This window comes from Halichoeres trimaculatus, unplaced genomic scaffold (assembly GCF_033239565.1).
Source record: "Halichoeres trimaculatus isolate MK-OKI-2021-1 unplaced genomic scaffold, fHalTri1.1 fHalTri1_scaffold_10, whole genome shotgun sequence".
NCBI lineage: Eukaryota > Metazoa > Chordata > Actinopteri > Labriformes > Labridae > Halichoeres > Halichoeres trimaculatus.
In genome coordinates, this window is record NW_027437187.1 from 8,245,860 (window position 1) to 8,264,805 (window position 18,946).

The 18,946-nt window shown below is 39.7% G+C and overlaps 1 protein-coding gene across 2 annotated transcripts in view; it reads right to left on the reverse strand.

Moving 5' to 3' along the window:
* Positions 1-8,361: 8,361 nt before the first annotated feature.
* vps9d1 (VPS9 domain containing 1) overlaps positions 8,362-18,946 on the reverse strand; it is a 47,939-nt gene continuing 37,354 nt past the window's right edge. For both annotated transcript variants that reach the window (XM_074676877.1, XM_074676876.1), the window contains 2 exons: positions 12,886-13,002; positions 8,362-10,574 (listed from right to left, as the gene is read on the reverse strand). In XM_074676877.1, coding sequence (XP_074532978.1) covers positions 12,891-13,002 — 112 coding nt within the window. In that variant the 3' untranslated portion in view covers positions 8,362-10,574; positions 12,886-12,890. The remainder of the gene's footprint in view (positions 10,575-12,885; positions 13,003-18,946) is intronic.

Here is an 18,946-nt window from a genome sequence, read left to right on the forward strand (position 1 = left end):
TGGTTGTTTTCCAGTCATCAGTGAGAACATTTCCAAACACTTTTGCACAGACACGGCTCCCAGATGATGCATCTCACCAACTTTGGTGAGCTCTGACCTTTCTTTAAATACCACCACTATTAAAAGTTTTATTCTTTTCACTAAACTTTGGAGTCCACAGCTTCAGTTTTTAAATGAACTGTCTCATCTGACAACACCATGAGGATAACAGACACGCATGTGATTCGTCAGTGATCTATTTATAAAAAGGATTAGGAAATCTGAGAGTAAAGGAAAGTGCTTTAAAATTGAAATATATTTTCCAGGTAGAAACTCAACAACTCTTACAGCTGAGGATGGAAATGCAAATGAATGAATTTATCATGACGTTAAATTGTGTGAGTGTCAAGTCAGTGTCAATCATCGTTAAATGTGACGTAAAACCTTGTTTTTAACCTCTTATAACTAATGAAAATGAAACTTTTAAGAAAAAAGAGAACCTGAATATAAGACAGCCAAATTATATCTTCAAACCACCATAACAATCAGACATAGAGACAAACATTTTTACGAGGTGTATTCATTTTTTAAAGTTTGACCGCAGCTAATCTGAAACGATTGGAGAGATGGATTTTTTTGACCTATACTGCAGCCAGCCACCAGGGGGAGCAGTATTTTGTGGTTACCTCACATCGACCCGAGCAAGATGACGTCCATTTTTGTAACAGTTTATGGTCCTCGGGTTTGGCTGTCTGGTGGTCATCTCGGTGTCAGGGAAAACTGACTTACAGTTATGACTGACCACTGAATGAAGCTCATAGGAGTGGAGCAGCAGAGAGCGCTCTATAGGCTAATCCACACTTACCCCAAAGAGATCACTGCATTTAGGAGAAAATTACTTTTAACCACCTGTCCTCTGCAGTTCAAACACTGCTCCCCATAGGGCTAAAAACTTCAAAAGTGATTATTTAAAAAAATCCAGCCTTTGTACGGTGTGTGCTGATTGAGAAAGGAGCTATTCAGATTCAAACAGTTTTTTGAACCAGGCTGTAAACATGTTTGTTTTTTGTTGTAACAGTCGTCTTTTTTTTTTTTTTTTTGTCTTTGTGAGTTTGTGGTTTCTGGTGTTTCTGCAGATAGCCTTGAGTAGACTCTCAGGGAACTGCGGTTTATCGCATTTCTCTTTTCTTTCAAAGGTAATCTAATGGTTTTCGTTCCCACTTTAGGAATCTCTGTCGTAGAACACAAGATAAAGTTTCCAGCGGCAAAAAGACTTTATCATCAAGAAAACTGAAAGAAATGTCATCTCTGTTAGCTTCAGCGGAACACGTGATGAGTACGTACCGTCATAAATGAGACAGTCAAAGACGCTATGACTAGGATCTGTTTTAATTGCACTCCCTCACTACCTTCTGACCTGGAGTCAAATTCTACTTCCTTTAAGACAACGTTTTACAGGATACAACACGCTGAGGAAAGGTATTTATCAGTGCAGTTACGTAGCGCTATGTTTTGAAACATGACATCAAGCAAATGTTGTAGCAGTTGGCTACATGTTAGAAACATCTGCAGTCCAGTGCTCTGACGTATCTGTGGGCTAATGTGACAGCAAGTAAACACAGTCAGTTTGTAAGTAGTTTAGTAGCTGTTTATATTTAGCGCAGCTGACAGTGCGATGCTCTAAGACATGTCTGTAATGTGTAACGTTAGTGAATCCTAGTTATGTCCTACCAGTCATCTACCAATCAGAGCACAAACAGTTTAGCTCCTGTAGCTAAAGGCTAATTAGCTTTTATCTCAGGCTGTATTTCTCTCCTGTTTATCTTTCGTCTGCTCTTCTGTCCTTTTTCTGTCTAACAGTGAGGCTCTTGTGTCCACCATCACTACAAAATTAATCACAGAAATCTCTGTGTTTACCTCTTCTCGCTACTAAACTTTGTCAGCTAGCATGGTGTCATAGAGACCTGGATCAACGGGATTACTGCAAAAACTGAAATCATATCAAGTGTTTTTGTCTTATTTTCAGTAGAAAATTCCTTTTTAGACTCAATATGAGCCAAATTCACATGACCAATCCAGAAAAAATGTCTTGTTTAAAGTTATTTAAGGACAAAAATGAGCTCTGAATTGCTCGTAACCAGTAAAAAAAAATCTGCCAATGGAACAAGAGAAAAGTTACTTGTATTAAGACATTGTTCTAGTCTCAAGGAAATTTTCAAGCAATTTTTTCTTGTTCCATTGGCAGATTTTTTTACTGGTTACAAGCGATTCAAACCTCATTTTTGTTCTCTGATAACTTGAAACAAGACATTTTTCTGGATTGATAAGTTGAAAGTGTCTCATATCAAGTATAATAAGACAATTTTTACTTAAAAAAAAGACAAAAACACTTGATAAGATTTCAGTTTTTTGCAGTGATCCTGGTCAACCTGACTAGGAAGCTAAAAAGTGGCTATTTACAATAACCTGTAACCAGCAATATTGGCGCTGATAATCTCGTTTTAAAGTGTGGATTACGATCAAGCCTATATCTAGAAAGGAGACTTTTTTAAGATCACTTGGAAACTCCTCACAGCCCTTTTAACAGGGTAACAGCAGTCAGTCAAAACAAAGAGGAAACTAGACTGAGTCTTTGGATTGAGCTCTGAAACTGACTGACTGACTGACTGACTGAAAGCATTCATTGTTAAATCAATCATATTTAGGATAGATTATTTCAAAGCACTGCTGTGCTGAAGTCAGCTCCATTCGCTGTCAGGAGTCTTGATAAAGATGGGAGTGGAGCAGTGAAAGGTTTAGTCTACCAATCCAGGACCAAGTAAAACATGATGACGCTCAGGCCTTGAGGTGAAACAACCAGGAATGAAGAATTTACTTTGGCTGCATCCCACAAACCAGAGAGCAGCAGCAGCAGCAGGGATTTCATTAAGCAGGTAAACTGAGGTGATTGCATGGACATTACTCAGAGTAAATATATTTATTTTGGAGAGTTACTTAATGCCTCGTTAGTGAAACAGATGAAGTCATCTGCTGATGGTCTGGCTCTTGTCTGTGTGTGAAGGGATGATCAGGACGAGTGATGAACACTTCAGCAGCTGAGGGGTGGGTGTCAAAACGATCCTCTGCTTCTGATTAAAAACTGGAGTGGCCGAGACGAGGGGGATTAAAATGTTGAAGAAGAATGAAAAACAAGTGGTGATCTTGGCTGAGTGGAGCTGCGCCTTTCGTGAGAGAGCACTGGGACCTCACCAAAGCCTTGTTAAAGCATTAAGTTACTGAAAAACCAACAAATCTCATATCGACTTGCCAGGAGACACCACAGGCTGACTGACAGGCTGTGTTTTAGCCGGAGGGCAGGGCAGCTCTGCAGGCAGGAGAGTGTGTGTTTGTTTGTTTGTATGTATGTGTGTGTGTGGTCCACAGTAAGATTTAACTTTTCCTTAATCCAGAGCGTCACTTGGAGTCAAAGCTTAGTGGAAAAAGTGAACAAGAGGATGATCAGCCCATATGTGCTGCGTCTGCTTCACGACAGCTTTGGAAATTATTGATATGGGCTTTCACCCTCCAGAGGCTCGTGTCATATCAGCAGCCAGCTTTGAGGTCAGGGAGGCACAGTCACAACTCTGAAGTCACGCTATCTCCAGCAGGGTGTGTCTCACCCCACCAACAGGACACACAATCTCTCTAAACACACTCATAAACACACGTAGTAAAGTCTGTGGCGTGCTCAGTCAGACGACCCCAAAATCAACATCTGCTGCTCATGCTGCTGAGTTTATCCAAGACAACCGGGCTCACAGAGCTCTGAAGTCTTATTTTCACAGTCAGACAGAGGTAAATAAAGAGTTGCCTTCACTTAACAAGGTGCTGGAAACATGTCCCAGAGGTTTGCTCCATATTGACATGATAATGGAGCATCCAAAACGCTAATTTAGCTATCGGTACACACAATAGATGATGAGGTTTTTTTTTTCTAACTTGGCGGTTTAGAAGATGTTAGGATCCTTTGATTGTCCAATCAAAGACACAGCTCGGCTCATGTGACTGATGTCCGACCCTTAGCTGTTAGAAAGAAAGCTCAAAGCCAGCATCATATCCAATATGGCCTCGTCTGACAACTGGCTTCATTTCTCTGTTTCAGGAACAGACGGGTCATGTCACAGAGACTACCTCCATATTTCTTACAGTCTATGGCAGGCATGGGCAAACTACGGCCTGGGGGCCACATGCGGCCCGTTAAACGTTTTAATCCAGCCCGCCGAACTTGGAAAAATTAAATGAATAAACCTTGTTAATGTTTTATTTTCCCTGCAATTCTGATGTTTTCCCACTAGATGGCGCACTGTAGAGACACTGGCTTTGTTGAGGTGAAGCGTAGGCCTATTACTCCACATTTGCACTCTACCCTCTGACCCATCAGCCCTTCTGTAAAGATGAACGGACCTTTGTTTTGAAACAGAATGACGAAAGAACGAACCATACACGGATTAAAAATTCCATTATAATTCCATTCTCTTATATTTTAATTTTAATTTTAAATCAAAATCAAAACAGCTAAAAATAGACCGTTATGTGTTTTCTGATTTTTGATTTGAAAATGAAAAATTGAATAACAAGTCGTTGTCCGTTTTCCGATTTTGGATTCTAAAACAGATATGGAATGAACGACTGATACTCTGATAGTTACCAAAGCACTCCATCCATCTGCTCCTGGTCCGGCCCCTTTGTCAAATGTTAGAGCCCATTGTGGCCCACGAATCAAAAAGTTTGCCCACCCCTGGTCTATGGTCACAATTACTGAAACTTTTTTGTGTGTTTTGATAGTGACTGTTTTGTTAGTGACATTTTATGTTATTTGTTAGCATAACTCAACAATATTAGGCATAATAAACACATTTTTAAACATGAGACAGAAAACATAACATTGAGCATTAAAATCAAAAGTGCCTTTTTAATTGCAGAAAGCATAAGTTTGGTAGCTAGGAAGGTATGAACTTAGTAATGCTGAAGACTTACTACTCACCATGGGGCTGGCAAAGTCTGTTCTGTGTTAAATTTCTGGGGGATGTTACTGAAACCATGCCCGGCCTACGGAGTAAAAATCTTTGTGTTGACATGAAAACCTTTCAACTTCTTTCCAAAAGCAATCAAAAAGGTCTATTTTAAGTACAGTGTCAAGAACAATGATGAAAATCATGTAAATGCTTTTTCCATGAGTTATAACTTGTTAGATGTTGGGACCATTGATTGGTAAAAAAAAAAAAAAAAAAAAAAAAGAAAGAACGTCATCTCGTTCGGCTTGAAGTGGGGTCGCCACAAAAACTGCTCCCCCTGGTGGCTGGCTGCAGTATAGGTCAAAGATTTCATCTCCCAGTCATTCCCCAGTCAAAAAAACATTCTTGTGTATTTTTTTCAGGGACTGTAAAACATGTAAGGAGGGCCGAGAAGAGATTAGACTCTGTAAAGAACAAAACTTATCATTTTTTTGTCACCCAGCTCCACTCATATTCTCTCCGAGTCCGTCAGTGCCTCTGCAGTGTGGACTCTGACTCCACAATGGCTGCACCTGTGATGGGGGTATTTTGGCTTCAAAACCATAGAATGGTAAAAAGCGGAGCCACATTGTCCACTCTCTATACAGTCTATGGTTGCAATCATTGACCTTAGATGAACCTGGTGAATTGTTTTGAAACCTTTTGACACAACAAGAAAAAACCCACACGATGTTATTACCACTCAAAGTGCGATGGACCAGCTTGTGTTGTTGTGGGATGGTTGTTAAAAACTGAGCACAGAACAGAAAAGCCCCACCTAAAATATTTATCACCAGCTGCCACCGGATGTGTTGTGTGTTCAGAGATGGTCTTCAAGGGATGTAGTCCCAGAAAACTGCTGCTGCCTGGATGTTTTTCTATTTTTTGGGGGGAGACCAAGCATGCTACACTCAGAGTCACTTAAATCTCCTTTCTTCTCCATTCTGACTCCCAGTCTGAACTTCAGCAGCTCCTCTTCACCATGTCTACATGCGTAAATGCTGCAGAGTTGCTATCTTGTGATTGGCTGATTAGATATTTGTGTTAATGAGCAGATAAACTTGTTGGTGAGTGTGTTGTTACCAGTGCCTTTCATTTTGTAGCTTACAGCTCCAGTAAATTGTAAAACGTAAATCACAAACTGTAAACTGTACTGGACTTTCACAGCGAAATGATCCTCCTGGCCTCCGAAAGACCTCAGAAACTCTGGAGCCACAGCTGTGAGGATGTGGAGGTGAGTGGATTGTAAAATAAAAACATTCATGGAGCGAGGAAGTGAGAGGTGGAGGGTAGGAGGAGGCTGACATGATGGGTGGTGCTGTGGCTCTTGGTGCTGTTCTGACGGATTCATTGTGGCATGTTGTTTTTTCCTCTGCTGCTGTTTATCCATGTGCCCATCGCAGCCTCTCCAGTCATGCAGGCATCGGCCCCAAACAGACATGCTAACAACTGACAGCCAAAGAAAAAACACGTCACAGTTGCTCCTGGTATGGGGAGTCAGGAGGCAGGGACGGGTTTCTATTTGTTGGTGGGAAATTGCTCCCACTTTTTTTCCACATTAAAACTTTTCTCTTATTGAACGGCCAACTTATCTGAGTTCATTCTGAGTGCCTCAGTCAAACATTTCTCTTGGTCTCTATAAAGCCATTAAGCTATGTCTTCTGCAGGTTTTTAACTTTGCTTTGGATCCTTGAGAGAAATGATGTCAGTCACTTTACATAAAGCAAACCTTTGTTGTTGAGACTCTCAAACCCAGCGTATACTATTTCAAGTCCATAAACCAGGATCTGTGGGTGGCGTTTGTCTCTAGGTGTGGAGGATGCAGATTGAGGGTCATTTTTGTCTTTTGATATCTTGAAATAAGGTCATGAGGGAAAAGGTCACAAACTTAAGAAGCTTGTTAGATTTCAGGGTTTTTGGACCCCATTTCTGTGAGTGATTATTATAAATTTATTGTCCCGTTAACCCTAACTGTCACAAAAATATTTGTCAGAGAGATTCAGCCCCAGCGCTGGATCCAGGATCCCCAGCAACTTCAGAGCTAAACTGGCCTGCCTGCAGTCCTGACCCGGTCCCTATCAAAAATATTTTTCTCATCACAGATAAATATGACAAGAAGAAACCAAAATGTGGAGCAGCTGAAGGCTACAGGGAGGATTTTACTTTTCAAACTCCAAAAAATGGTCTGGGGCTGCCGAACCTGAGGGGACAGAGCTTTGTCTGTCTCCACCCCCACCCTCTGGGATGCTTCACCACTTCACACGTGTAACTGTCCCAACCTCCTCACTTTAAAACAATCACCAAAAAACACCTTTTTAAGAATGCTTTTAATGTATGATTGTCTTTGAATGTAATTTTTCTTCTTTTTCATGCATGTCTTGTTACTGTGTGCCGTTTTATATGATCTATCAAGTGTCCTTGAGTGTCTAGAAAAGTGCTTTATAAAATTTTTTTTTTATTTTTATTATTATCATTATTATTATTATTATTATTATTATTATTATTATTATTATTATTATTATTATTATTATTATTATAGCATTCAGATCAAAGTGTCCACACTGCAAAAACTGAAATCTTATCAAGTGTTTTTGTCTTTTTTTAAGTAAAAATTGTCTTATTATACTCGTTATGAGCCACTTTCAACTTATCAATCCAGAAAAATGTCTTGTTTCAAGTTATCAGAGTACAAAAATGAGGTTTGAATCGCTTGTAACCGGTAAAAAAATCTGCCAATGGAACAAGAAAAAATTGCTTGAAAATTTCCTAGAACAATGTCTTAATACAAGTAACTTTTCTCTTGTTCCATTGGCAGATTTTTTTTTACTGGTTACAAGAAATTTAGACCTCATATTTGTCTTTAAATAACTTGAAACAAGACATTTTTCTGAACTGATGAGGTGAATGTGGCTCATATTGAATCTTAAAAGGAATTTTCTACTGAAAACAAGACAAAAGACTTTATAAGATTTCAGTTTTTGCAGTGCACCTGTGGCAGCTCTAACACCTGGACACACCTCTTGTGTTCTCTCTACAATGGAAATCAAATTATTATCCAGGAAATTCTCTCCAGCTCTGTTCCAGCTGAAGTTCCTTGTAATGTTGAAGGTTTCTTTGTTTTCACTTTTCTGTCCAGTTCACAAAATGGCTAAAGAAAACATAAAGAAAACAGGAGACCTGTAGGAAGTGGTAGCACCAACTTTAAAGGTTGGATTAATCTCCATTGTTAAAAAACAGCTTTAGAACGGTGATCTGGTGACAAGTTTCTTAAATAATAAAAAAAACAAAAAACAAAACAACTTTTACAGAACAACTTTCTGGTGACTTTTGGACCATTTCAAGCTTTTCATTGGACTTGAACTGAGCTTCTTAGATTTCAATCAAAACAGGAAAAAACGGAGCGCTGTACCTCTTGACCGATGTACTTTTCTACACAGTCTGCTCCATGTACTATTGTAACATTATTTTCATTTCAACATGGCCTTTAAGTGTTTTGGCACAGCATCCTGACTCTAATGAAATAGACGTTTTAAACCATCAGCACTGATGAAATGTCCCTGATGTGTCTGAGTTGGTAACGGTCTGATAACTCCAGGCACAGCAGCACAGATATATTACTTGTTGAAGTCCATGTACTGAGCCGGCTGCACTAAACCTCGAACTGAGGTGAGGCGAAGAGTCCAACACATCTCAGGAGTGATTAAACATGTCTCTGTTTTCTTTATTGAGCATTCTGTCTACACATTCATTCTTTTTCACCTCTACATCTCCAACCTTTCACAGTAAAACAGTTTAATAACATTCATGTAGAGATGTCAAAATAAAAGTTAAATAAACAAAGAGTTATGTACATAAACAGAGTGCTCTGCCTTTTCAGAGTAGATACAGAATCATTTGTTACATAGACAGTAGTCTGCTTCTAGTTATAAACTCTGGGTACCAGTGACAAACTCAAACAGTTCATAAGACTTCTTTTCACATGTTTCTGGACCCTTGAAAAGCAAAGGGAAGATTTAATAGACAAAGAAAAAAAATCTAAATAAAAAGTACATCTATTAAAAAAAAAAAACAGTTTTAGTCTGTACATGACTCTGGAGGTAAGCCTATATGTTTTTATCTGGCTGTAATGTAATCACAGTTAGTCATCCAATTTGATATTTCATAAAGACAAGTGTAAAAACTTCAAACCATGGTCGAAACAATGTTTTCAGAGATGAATTTGCAATTTCTTGTGACAGCCAGGATATGACAAACACACACTTAAGACTTTAGACACCTTGCATATCCAGGGGAAAGGAAAAAAGAAAAGAAAACAGTCTGTTTCAAACGTCTCAGGACAAATTAAATGCAAAATCCATCCAAGGTAAACACAGTGATATGACATCATGTATTTAAAATATAGGAAATATAAGAGCTTAAAGCTTCACAGAAAAAAAAAAAACAATTTCTGAACTATAAACATCAAAACACCTCCGTCCAGGGACGATCCCTTTGATACCACGCATCAAAATCCAAGGCTCATTTATCAGTTTATGAATGTTGTTGTTTTATTATTTATCCACTTTGGAGCTGATCAAAAGATTTCAGGAGCAGAACGTGAGAGAGGACCAAAACTTTAAGACTGGGCTGTAAAAAACAGTTCATCCTTAGCCCTCTGTTTGAGACATGTATGCACACATATAAAGAAACAAAAATGCCCTTCAAAACCAGGAAGCAAGGCTTAATAAATAAAAATCACAGTCACGTTCAGTCTGTCTGCAGTCTCTGAGGCCTGTCCAGTAAACTGAGCACAAGCAAAGAGTAGAGCTTAATAATTTGTCATGTCTCAGTGAAATGTGGCCCTTCCCGCTGTTACACGCTAATGCAGTGAGTGGCGACTTTGGGGCCCACAGCTGTGACTCCTTTGAATGACATTTGTGACAAACGGACTCTGCCCATGAGGAGAGTCTGTCTGGAAACAGATCAACTCTCTGAACTCCAAACAACCATCCGGAGCAGCATCAGGCCTGAAAGCTCCATCACTCACAGTGCATACATTAATATCATTAATATCATTAATCCACAACTCTCTGACAGATTCAGCCACCGGCCTTTATAACACCAAACAATCCAATACTTGCTTTTTTTCTAATGAGTAACCAGGATTATTTTGTGGGTGATTAAAAAGTCACATTGTAATATTTCATTGTGATATTTGATGCAAGGAGGAAAACAGCAGATTTTTTTTTTCTCTATCAGCCTTTAAATTCAATGGCTTCACTTTGAGTGGCTCCCTGGATCCAGAGTGAGAAAGTGTAGCATGGCTTTACCGTCTGAAAACACACCTCCAGGAGGTCCCGTACTCTCACTCAGCTCCCTGGGTCTGGCTTGGTCAGAAAACCCTTACAGACACAAGTTTAGTCCTCCGTAGGGAGCAGAAGTAAGTCCTTGAGTTTAACATACGCTGTGAGTTCCATAGCATGCATCTGTACAGGCTGCAGGGAGCTGCAGGTAACGCTGTTTCTCTGTGGCACAGCAGGGACTGCAGGGCGAACCATCGGGAGGGTCTCATGACTGCAGCACCTTAAGAAGAAAACACAACACGTTTGTTGATTTATTTATTTCTAACCCCATAAAGAGATAAGAAACAAAAAATATGTTTTTATTAGTGGTGGGACTTAATTGAAAAAAATTAATCAAATTAATTATGCCATTTGTAAATAATTAATCGTAATTAATCACATTTTAATCACATTAATATTCAACATCAGAAGTAACACTTTTCCATTCAAACAGATTTTGGTAGAAGACTAAATCATTGAATATTCTCATACGCAAGTTTAAACAACTAAATCCTGTTTATTATGTTCAGAAGATGTCTTTTTGAGGACACTACTTTCAAGTACACTCATCAGACGTTATGTGGTCAATAGTGCTGTCAGGAGATTAAAAAAATAATCTTATCAATTACAGGATTTGTAATTAATTGATCTAATTAATCACATTTGAATCTTATATCTGCTTCAGGTCCCCACATAAAGAAATTGAATTCTAAGGCATTACAAAATAATAGTGCATGACTAATGAGTGAATAAATGTATTTGAATGAATACACAAAAAAGAGAAGATTTGTAAATCCTTTTTTTTTCAACTGGACAATATTAATTAAAATGTTTCTTTCCTGCCATTGACATTTGATTACTGTTTACTGCGTCTATAGAAGTAATTTATATTTTTCAGCGGAGGGAGGCTGGAGGTCTGGTGGAGCTTGTCAATCAAAATCCTGCTCGTAAACTATTGTGGGTGGTGCGCTCTTTGAACGAGAGCTCAGCATGGATATGAGGAGAAGTGTGAGATGACAGAGACACAGAGAGACGCTGCAAGTCAGGAAAGTTCAGGCAGCTCACGCTCCAACTGAGGATGTGTCGCTGTAGTTCAGAGAGAAAGGGCGGCGCCATCATGAGAAAAGGATGAACGTGATCAAAAAAGTTTGATTTGTCTTTTTTTTGGACCAAAAACAGGAAGAGAGACATAAAAGAAGAGAGTCCACTCTTCTAAGGTAACTTTGGTGTTTATAGAGTCAGAGAAAAAAATATTATTTGGGTCTTAAAAGATCATTCAAGATGCTCAGAAAATGGCTGGCAGCCAATGAGTTAATCTTGCGTTGATTTTTATAACGTGTTAATGTGCGGTGTAATTAATTAATCTAATTAACGCGTTAAATTCACAGCCCTAGTTTTTATGTTTTAACTTGAGCTTCAACAGAATCAAAAATGGGCACTATCTAATTTGTGAAAATGTGTAACCACAGCAGTGAGCACAGCAGTCTGCAGAATGAAACAGTCATCAGATATCAGGAGATCTGCCTGTGGAGGAGTCGTCTGTGGGAGTTTTAGAGGATGCCAGTTGAGAGTGTCACGTTTTATAATATGTCGTGTCATGAAACCCGTCACTCTGGCGAGCTGTGATGAAACATCACTTTGGGCGGCAGACAAGTCATTCAGGGACACACTCGTCCCTCAGTGTAAAGCTTCAGTTACTTCCCTCCATCCCTCCATCCATCCCTCATTCTCTTTGACATTTTAAAGGTAAGACTCCACGATGAGTTGGGCCTTGTTCACAAACAGTGTGTATCCACAAATGCCTAAATCAAGTGTATGAATGTTTGACATACAAATCTGTGATTCATGTAACATAACTAAATGCACAACATATTTAAACTACTATCAGTAAAAGAAAAAGAAGTCTTTAATAGAATTCAAAAACAACTGTAAATTGACATAATGTATTAAATACCCATGAAATTAGTACATATCCACCCTTATCAAACATATAATATAGAATCTCAAATAAATACTTATTTTGAAAACTCAAAATGTCACAATGTTCATTTTAAAATGTTACAGTTTTGATGTTAATGAAATCGCTGGGAATCGTAAAAGCAGCGTCTCTAATGGAGACAAAGACTCCAGCTGAGGGGACGGGGGAGTGGACTGTGTGGCTCCGCTGGCGAAGGAGATGTCGAGGTCTGTGGCGCCTCCTTCTGATGGATGAATCGGGGTGTGGCAGTGTGCTGATTGCAGGTTGCGAGCACACGCCTGTCAGTTTAGATTAGAACGATTCTGATTCTCTAACACACGCACGGGGGTGAGAAGAAAATTGGCTGGTGTGCATGTGTCCGACTGTGATTTTGCGTAAACACAGAACTTGAACAGACTAAGAAGATTTCTACGCATTTATTAGTAAATAAGGCCCACTGATTCTGTGTTAAGTTTCATGGTCAGATGATTCACACAGTGCCAGTGTGCTGTGGATTCACTTTTCTTTCCAAAATGAGGCAAATTTAATGTCAAGTGTTCATGGTATCAGAGGTGGAGAAGGAACCTTCCTTTACCTTCATCAAGTGAGTTTGGGGGCAGAGAGCTGAGCTCCTCCTGTATGTAAAGACTCCACATAGGCCAAGGCACTCTGCATGGAGGTCAGACAGTAGCCTTCTTCTCCGATCAGGTAGCTGAAAAAAAGGAGAAAATGGAAAACAGGAGCTAGTGAAAAGTGTAAGGTCATTCAGGGTCATAAGAGGAGCTCCTTCATTGTGGCCAAGCTGAAGGGACCACACCAGCTTTTTCCAGCAATGACCAACAGCTCAGCACATTACAGAAAAAAACAGACTTTTTCCTCTTCTTTCAGGACTTTATTAGAATTTTCATGGGTCAACAACTTTGGGAAAGCAGGGAGTAATGGACGGACGAAGGGTTAATCCAGGACAGGAGCAAGGATGAGGAGGGAGGTTTGCTCTGAGACAAGAAACAGCAGGAAGCAGCAGAACAACTCAACTCTGGCTGACCTCAAACTAACGAGAGCAGGACACGAGACTGGCTGAAGCCCCGCACGGCACGGACAGACTCACTGACTCACAGACTCACAGACTCACAGACTCACTGACTCACTGACTCACTGCATAAAATGTGGTGTTAGCTTGAAGATTACCTCAGTGTTATCTAAGACAAGAATATCATTTATTGGACTTTAAAGGGATAGTTCAGTTTTTTTGAAGTGGGGTTGTATGAGCTCTATTTGACCACTAAGGACATTAGATACAGTAGAAAGTTGTCTCCTCTCCCTCAGTAAGACACAGACTGTAATCAAGATTCAAGATTCAAGATTAACTTTATTGTCTCACAAAGTGAGAAATTCATTTTGGGCAGAAATTCATTTTACTTTTTTCTCATTGTTCTGAGATCAACTATAATCTCAGATTGATATTAATCTCAGAATTCTGATGGTGACGAGGAAATAGGCGCTAACAGGGAGAGACCGTACCAGATTCAAAGGCTATTTTCTCTGCCTACAAGAACTAAAATCAAAAAGTAATACCACAGTTAAAGAGTATGCTACATAAAATATTTTCAAGTGCATTAGGTCTTCGGAAATATAAACATTTATCTGGACCTAACTACCTGGTCATGTATCCTTCCGCGCAGCGCTAGTGCGCTCCGTCCCCCCTCCTCCTTTCAGGGCCCTGTTCTACGAAGCAGGATTACTGCCTAGCGAGGTAGCTTTGAGGATAGGTTTCGGATTCCCTGTTCTACGACACGGGATCACTCCTCAGCGAGGCGAGTCTCCATGGCAACACATGCTGAACGGCTAACCTGCTCCGGGGCAGGTTAGGTTCCAGATTGAACTCACGGACTATTAAAACCCCGCCCACTGACCAATGAGCCCTCACGAAAAAATGGCGCGTCTGTTCTTAGAGGATCCCGTGGACATCTAAGCCCGACCCACTCTCTTTTTCGGATGACCACCTTTATGAAAATTACTGGTTTTCCAGGGAGGGGTTGGTAGTACATGACACTTTCTACAGGTAGTTAAAAGGAATGAAGAACTCTCATTGCCTTAATAAGATCTTCAATGCCAACACTTCTGTTCCATGACAATATTTTATTGCCCATATTAAAATTGTGACAGGGATTCATGTAGGACTCATGTGGGCTACATATCACAAAAAATGTAAACACGATAGGAATGAACAAATGAATAAATTCATCTAAGAAATAAATTAGGTATGGTGCATGTTACAGTAAAAGTGCATGGTGAACAGTGCTATTTCAGGATGATAATGGCACAAAAGATTTTTTTTTGCACTACACTTACGCATTTAGACTGTCAGCAATTTTCTGCCTGCACTCCTTCCATGCTTTAACAGCGGCGACGGTGTTGCTTTTAACGTTATTACATGTTTAAGCTCGTCATACTTCATGATCACCTCCTGCTCCTCCTGTGTGAAGTATGCGGTCCTTCTCTCTCCGCCTGCTCTGACGCTCCAGACTGCTCCATGTTTGCGATTGGTCAGATGCAGCGGGCTCCGCCTTATATCTGTGCACGCGCTCATTGCCTAGCTGGATCTACTTATGAGGTTGATAACCAGCGTCGTAAAAACGTGTAGCGAGACCGCCGGCTACCGCACTCAGTTCGGCGAGGTAGCTCCAAGGCTATCTCGCTAGACTGAGCTTGCTTCGTAGAACAGGGCCCAGCTGTAGGGAATGTAAACAAGCTATGCTTTGAGCGCCGATTGTCGCCTCGTGTAAGTTTGATCAAGTATCGTAATTCTTTTGTTTGTACTCTAAGGATTGTGAGGCAGCGTAGGAAACCCAAAATGAGTGACTATGACAGCGACGATGAAGTTTCATTCACTTTGGAACCAAAAGGATACCTGTATGAACCGGAGCACACAGAAGAAGAGCTGCTACAGATGGAGACTGAAAGGAATACAGAGGAAACATCCACGGATGTTTACTTTTTGATTTTAGTTCTTGTAGGCAGAGAAAATAGCCTTTGAATCTGGTACGGTCTTTCCCTGTTGGCGTCTATTTCCTCGTCACCATCGATTAAAGTTTGTGTCTTACTGAGGGAGAGGAGACAACTTTCTACTGTATCTAATGTCCTTAGTGGTCACATAGAGCTCATACAACCCCACTTCAAAAAAACTGAACTATCCCTTTAAGTTGTGCTTTTGAGTAAATCTAACCATTACAACAAAAGCTTGTAATTTTTCATCAAAAGAGCATGAGCAGTAAACTACCCTCTGATACAGCTGGAAAAAAGACGCTGCTAATTTCTGTGAGTCTATTTTTGTGTCGTAAACACACTCTGAGCACCCAGGCCAGTTGTTTTGACTATTTAGTCAATATTTTCTTTTGGAGAATCATGCCCAGGTTTACAAACAGATGGTCAGCTTCTGCTGTTGGTGTTTGAGGTGATCGGAAAACATTACAAAGAAGAAAAACAGATCTTAATTTAAAGCACGTTTAACTGGACACATCTCTTAAAGATGCAATGAGGAGGATCTGTTTTAATTGGACTCCCTCACCACCTTCTGGCGCGGAGTCTCACACACACTGGCGTAAATTACTTTTGGAATTAAATGGAGATCAGATTAAAACAACTTTTCTTTGATTAAAACGACTTTTTACTGGATACAACGCACCAAGGTAAGGTATTTATCAGTACAATTACGTAGCGCTATGGTTTAAAAAGTAGCATCAAGCTAACATTGTAGTAGCCGTCTAAATGTAGTGTTATCGACAGCCAGGTGCTCCAGTGTATCTGTAGGCAACAAGTAACACAAGTAATCACTGTCATTTTGTATGTAAGTCCAGTCCAAGTTTCTACGTATTTTTAGCAGCTGTCTATATTTAGCGCAGCTGGCAGTGCGGTGCTCTAAGACATGTCTGTAATTGTAACGTTAGTGAATCCTGGTTAGTTATGTCCTGCCAGTCATCTACCAATCAGAGCTAACGTAACCTCACTCTTCATTTTATTGATAGACTCTCAAGTTTGAACAGACCACTGCAGAATAACTGCTGACTGTGGGTTGGAATAAACATTATCACAAACAGTTTAGCTCCTGTGTTATAGAGTGATACAGCCTGAGCTAAAGGCTAATTAGCCTTTAGCTTGGGCTGTATCTCTCTCCTGTTTATCTTTCTTCTGCTCTTCTGTCCTTTTTCTGTCTGACAGTTAGGCTCCTGTGTCCACCATCACTACAAAATTAATCATAGAAATCATTTTCAGCAGAGAAAAACAGATCTCTGTGTATTATCTCTTCTCACTACTAAACTCGTCAGCCGGCGTGGTGTTGTCATGGAGACCTAGACGTGCTGTAAATCAATCCGGTCCTAGAAGCTAAGAAGTAGCTATTGAAAATAACCCGTAACCAGTAATATTGGTGCTGATAATCTTATTTCAAAGTGTGGATTACGATCAGGCATTTATCTAGAAGGAAGACTTTTTCAAGATCACTTTCAAACTCTTCACAGCCCCTTTAAACATAAAAACAAAAGAGAAATTTTAGACATTTACAAGAGTCACTGTTGTTTGTGATGGACCAACTTAAAGCCATGGCATTACACACTGAGGCATTAAAACTAACAATCACACTGACCAATATCAACGACTCCTTAGGTCACAGTCTTTGGTTAACCCCACCTCCTTCCTCTATCGCTTGAACTCTACCATCCCACTGACGTTAACATGAGTGGGACTTTGTTAAAGAGAAGAAAACCAAATCCTGACATTCCTCAGCGGCTGCCAATCCAACCAGGCGGCTTTTAAAACCCACCATTTTTTACTGCCTCCAGCGGAGCTCCCGGGTGTGGTCTGAGCTCACACGCAACACCACCAGAGATCTCACCCTGCAACACCCTGGCCCTCCAAACCTGCACCGACAAACTGCTTCTCTGTTTTAGAGAGGGAACTGAGGAATATGAAACATTCAAATAAAGTAATATCAGTACACTAGAAAAAACTGAAATCTTATCAAGTGTTCTTCTCTTATTTTAAGTAAAAATTGTCTTGTTATACTTGATGTGAGCCACATTCAACTGATAAGTCCAGTCAAATGTCTTGTTTCAAGTTATTTAAATAAAAAAAAGGAGGTCTGAATTAGGGATTAATTAGAGGGATCAGATCCTGGGAAAATACAATTAATTCACTGGGAGTCCTGGTAAATTACATTTTTTTTTGTGTTTTTTTTTTTTTTTTTTGCAGCTAAGCCAACAGATCTATGTGTTCCTCAATCCAAAGATGACACATTTGGATGTTATAATTATCATTATTAGGGCACAGGTAAGCAGTTTTTGTCCACCAACACAGGCTATGAATGATGAAAGAGAGCTCCATGTGTATCGGGACTCGCTTGTCCCATCTGCTGCTACGCTAATTATAAAAAGCCAAACAGATTGTCTGTGACCGATCTTCTGAAAAGCTTTACACAGCAAAAAAATAACCCTAATAAAACCAATGTTTGACAGAATTCCTTAATGAAACATGATGAAGTAAACCCTTTAATGATTTCCTAAACTATTATGTAAAGTGCATTCTTCTGTGGCTGCTGAGATTAAGCTGCAAACGGGAATAATAAACTATTATAATTATTAGTATAAAAAATATTCCTTTTTAGATCAGGGTATGCATATTTCTTTTTTTTAACATATAACCTAGAGGTTACACTAAACTAAAGAAAACGGCACAACTGCCCATCACGCTGCAACAGAAAATACACCCAGGCTGCAATTTTAGCTTCATAAAAACTGCTAAAGTAAACCAGTTAATGATACAGATTAAAGCCCTGTGATATAAACTAACAAAATCTGCTTTAGTTACCCATTCAAGGATTCCCTTCATCATTACTTTAAACAAAAGTCAATTCTGGGGCTGTTGAGATTTCAGCTGTGAATGGAAATAATTTCCAATCAGAATATGTATTTAAAAAATATTTCTTTATTGGAGCAGGCATATTTTTCTTTTTTACAAAAACATAGCCTACAATACAGCCTAAGTCGATTCTGTAGCTGTTTAGATTGAGAGAGGTATCACTTAAACTTAACGCAAGACGTCTGCTGTGTAAGTGAGCCTGTGTATTACCGTAACTACAGTGAAGCACCACAGCCTGCATTAACATTACCGTAACGTTATAACAGAGGTGCAATTTTTTCCCCCCATTTCCCAACATTACGTTTCCTGGGAATCAAGAAACAGATTTTATCAGATTTACTGGGAATCCCGTCTCCCTGGATTAAACCCTAGTCTGATTTGCTTGCAACCAGAATATCTTAATATGTGTAACTTTTCTCTTGTTTTTTATTTTTTTCCAGTGTAGTTTAAGTGACTCTTTAAAGCTGTGTAGAGTGTCACCCTATGGGAGTCGCAGCATGTGAAGCCTGGGTTTGATGTTTACTAACTCAATTTAAGTGTCCAAAGTGAAACACTTTGTAAGTCAGTTTGTGCTGTGTTGGTCAGAGAGCGCTGTAGGAGCAGCAGCTTGTTGGGTTGTAAAACTGCAAATAAAGCTTTAAAATGCCCACAAACACACTCAACTGAAAACAGAGAGAGCTCTGCAGCTGGATGAGACAGACAGCCAGACCACAGCCCGTCCTCTGCTCCGGCAGTGACCAACT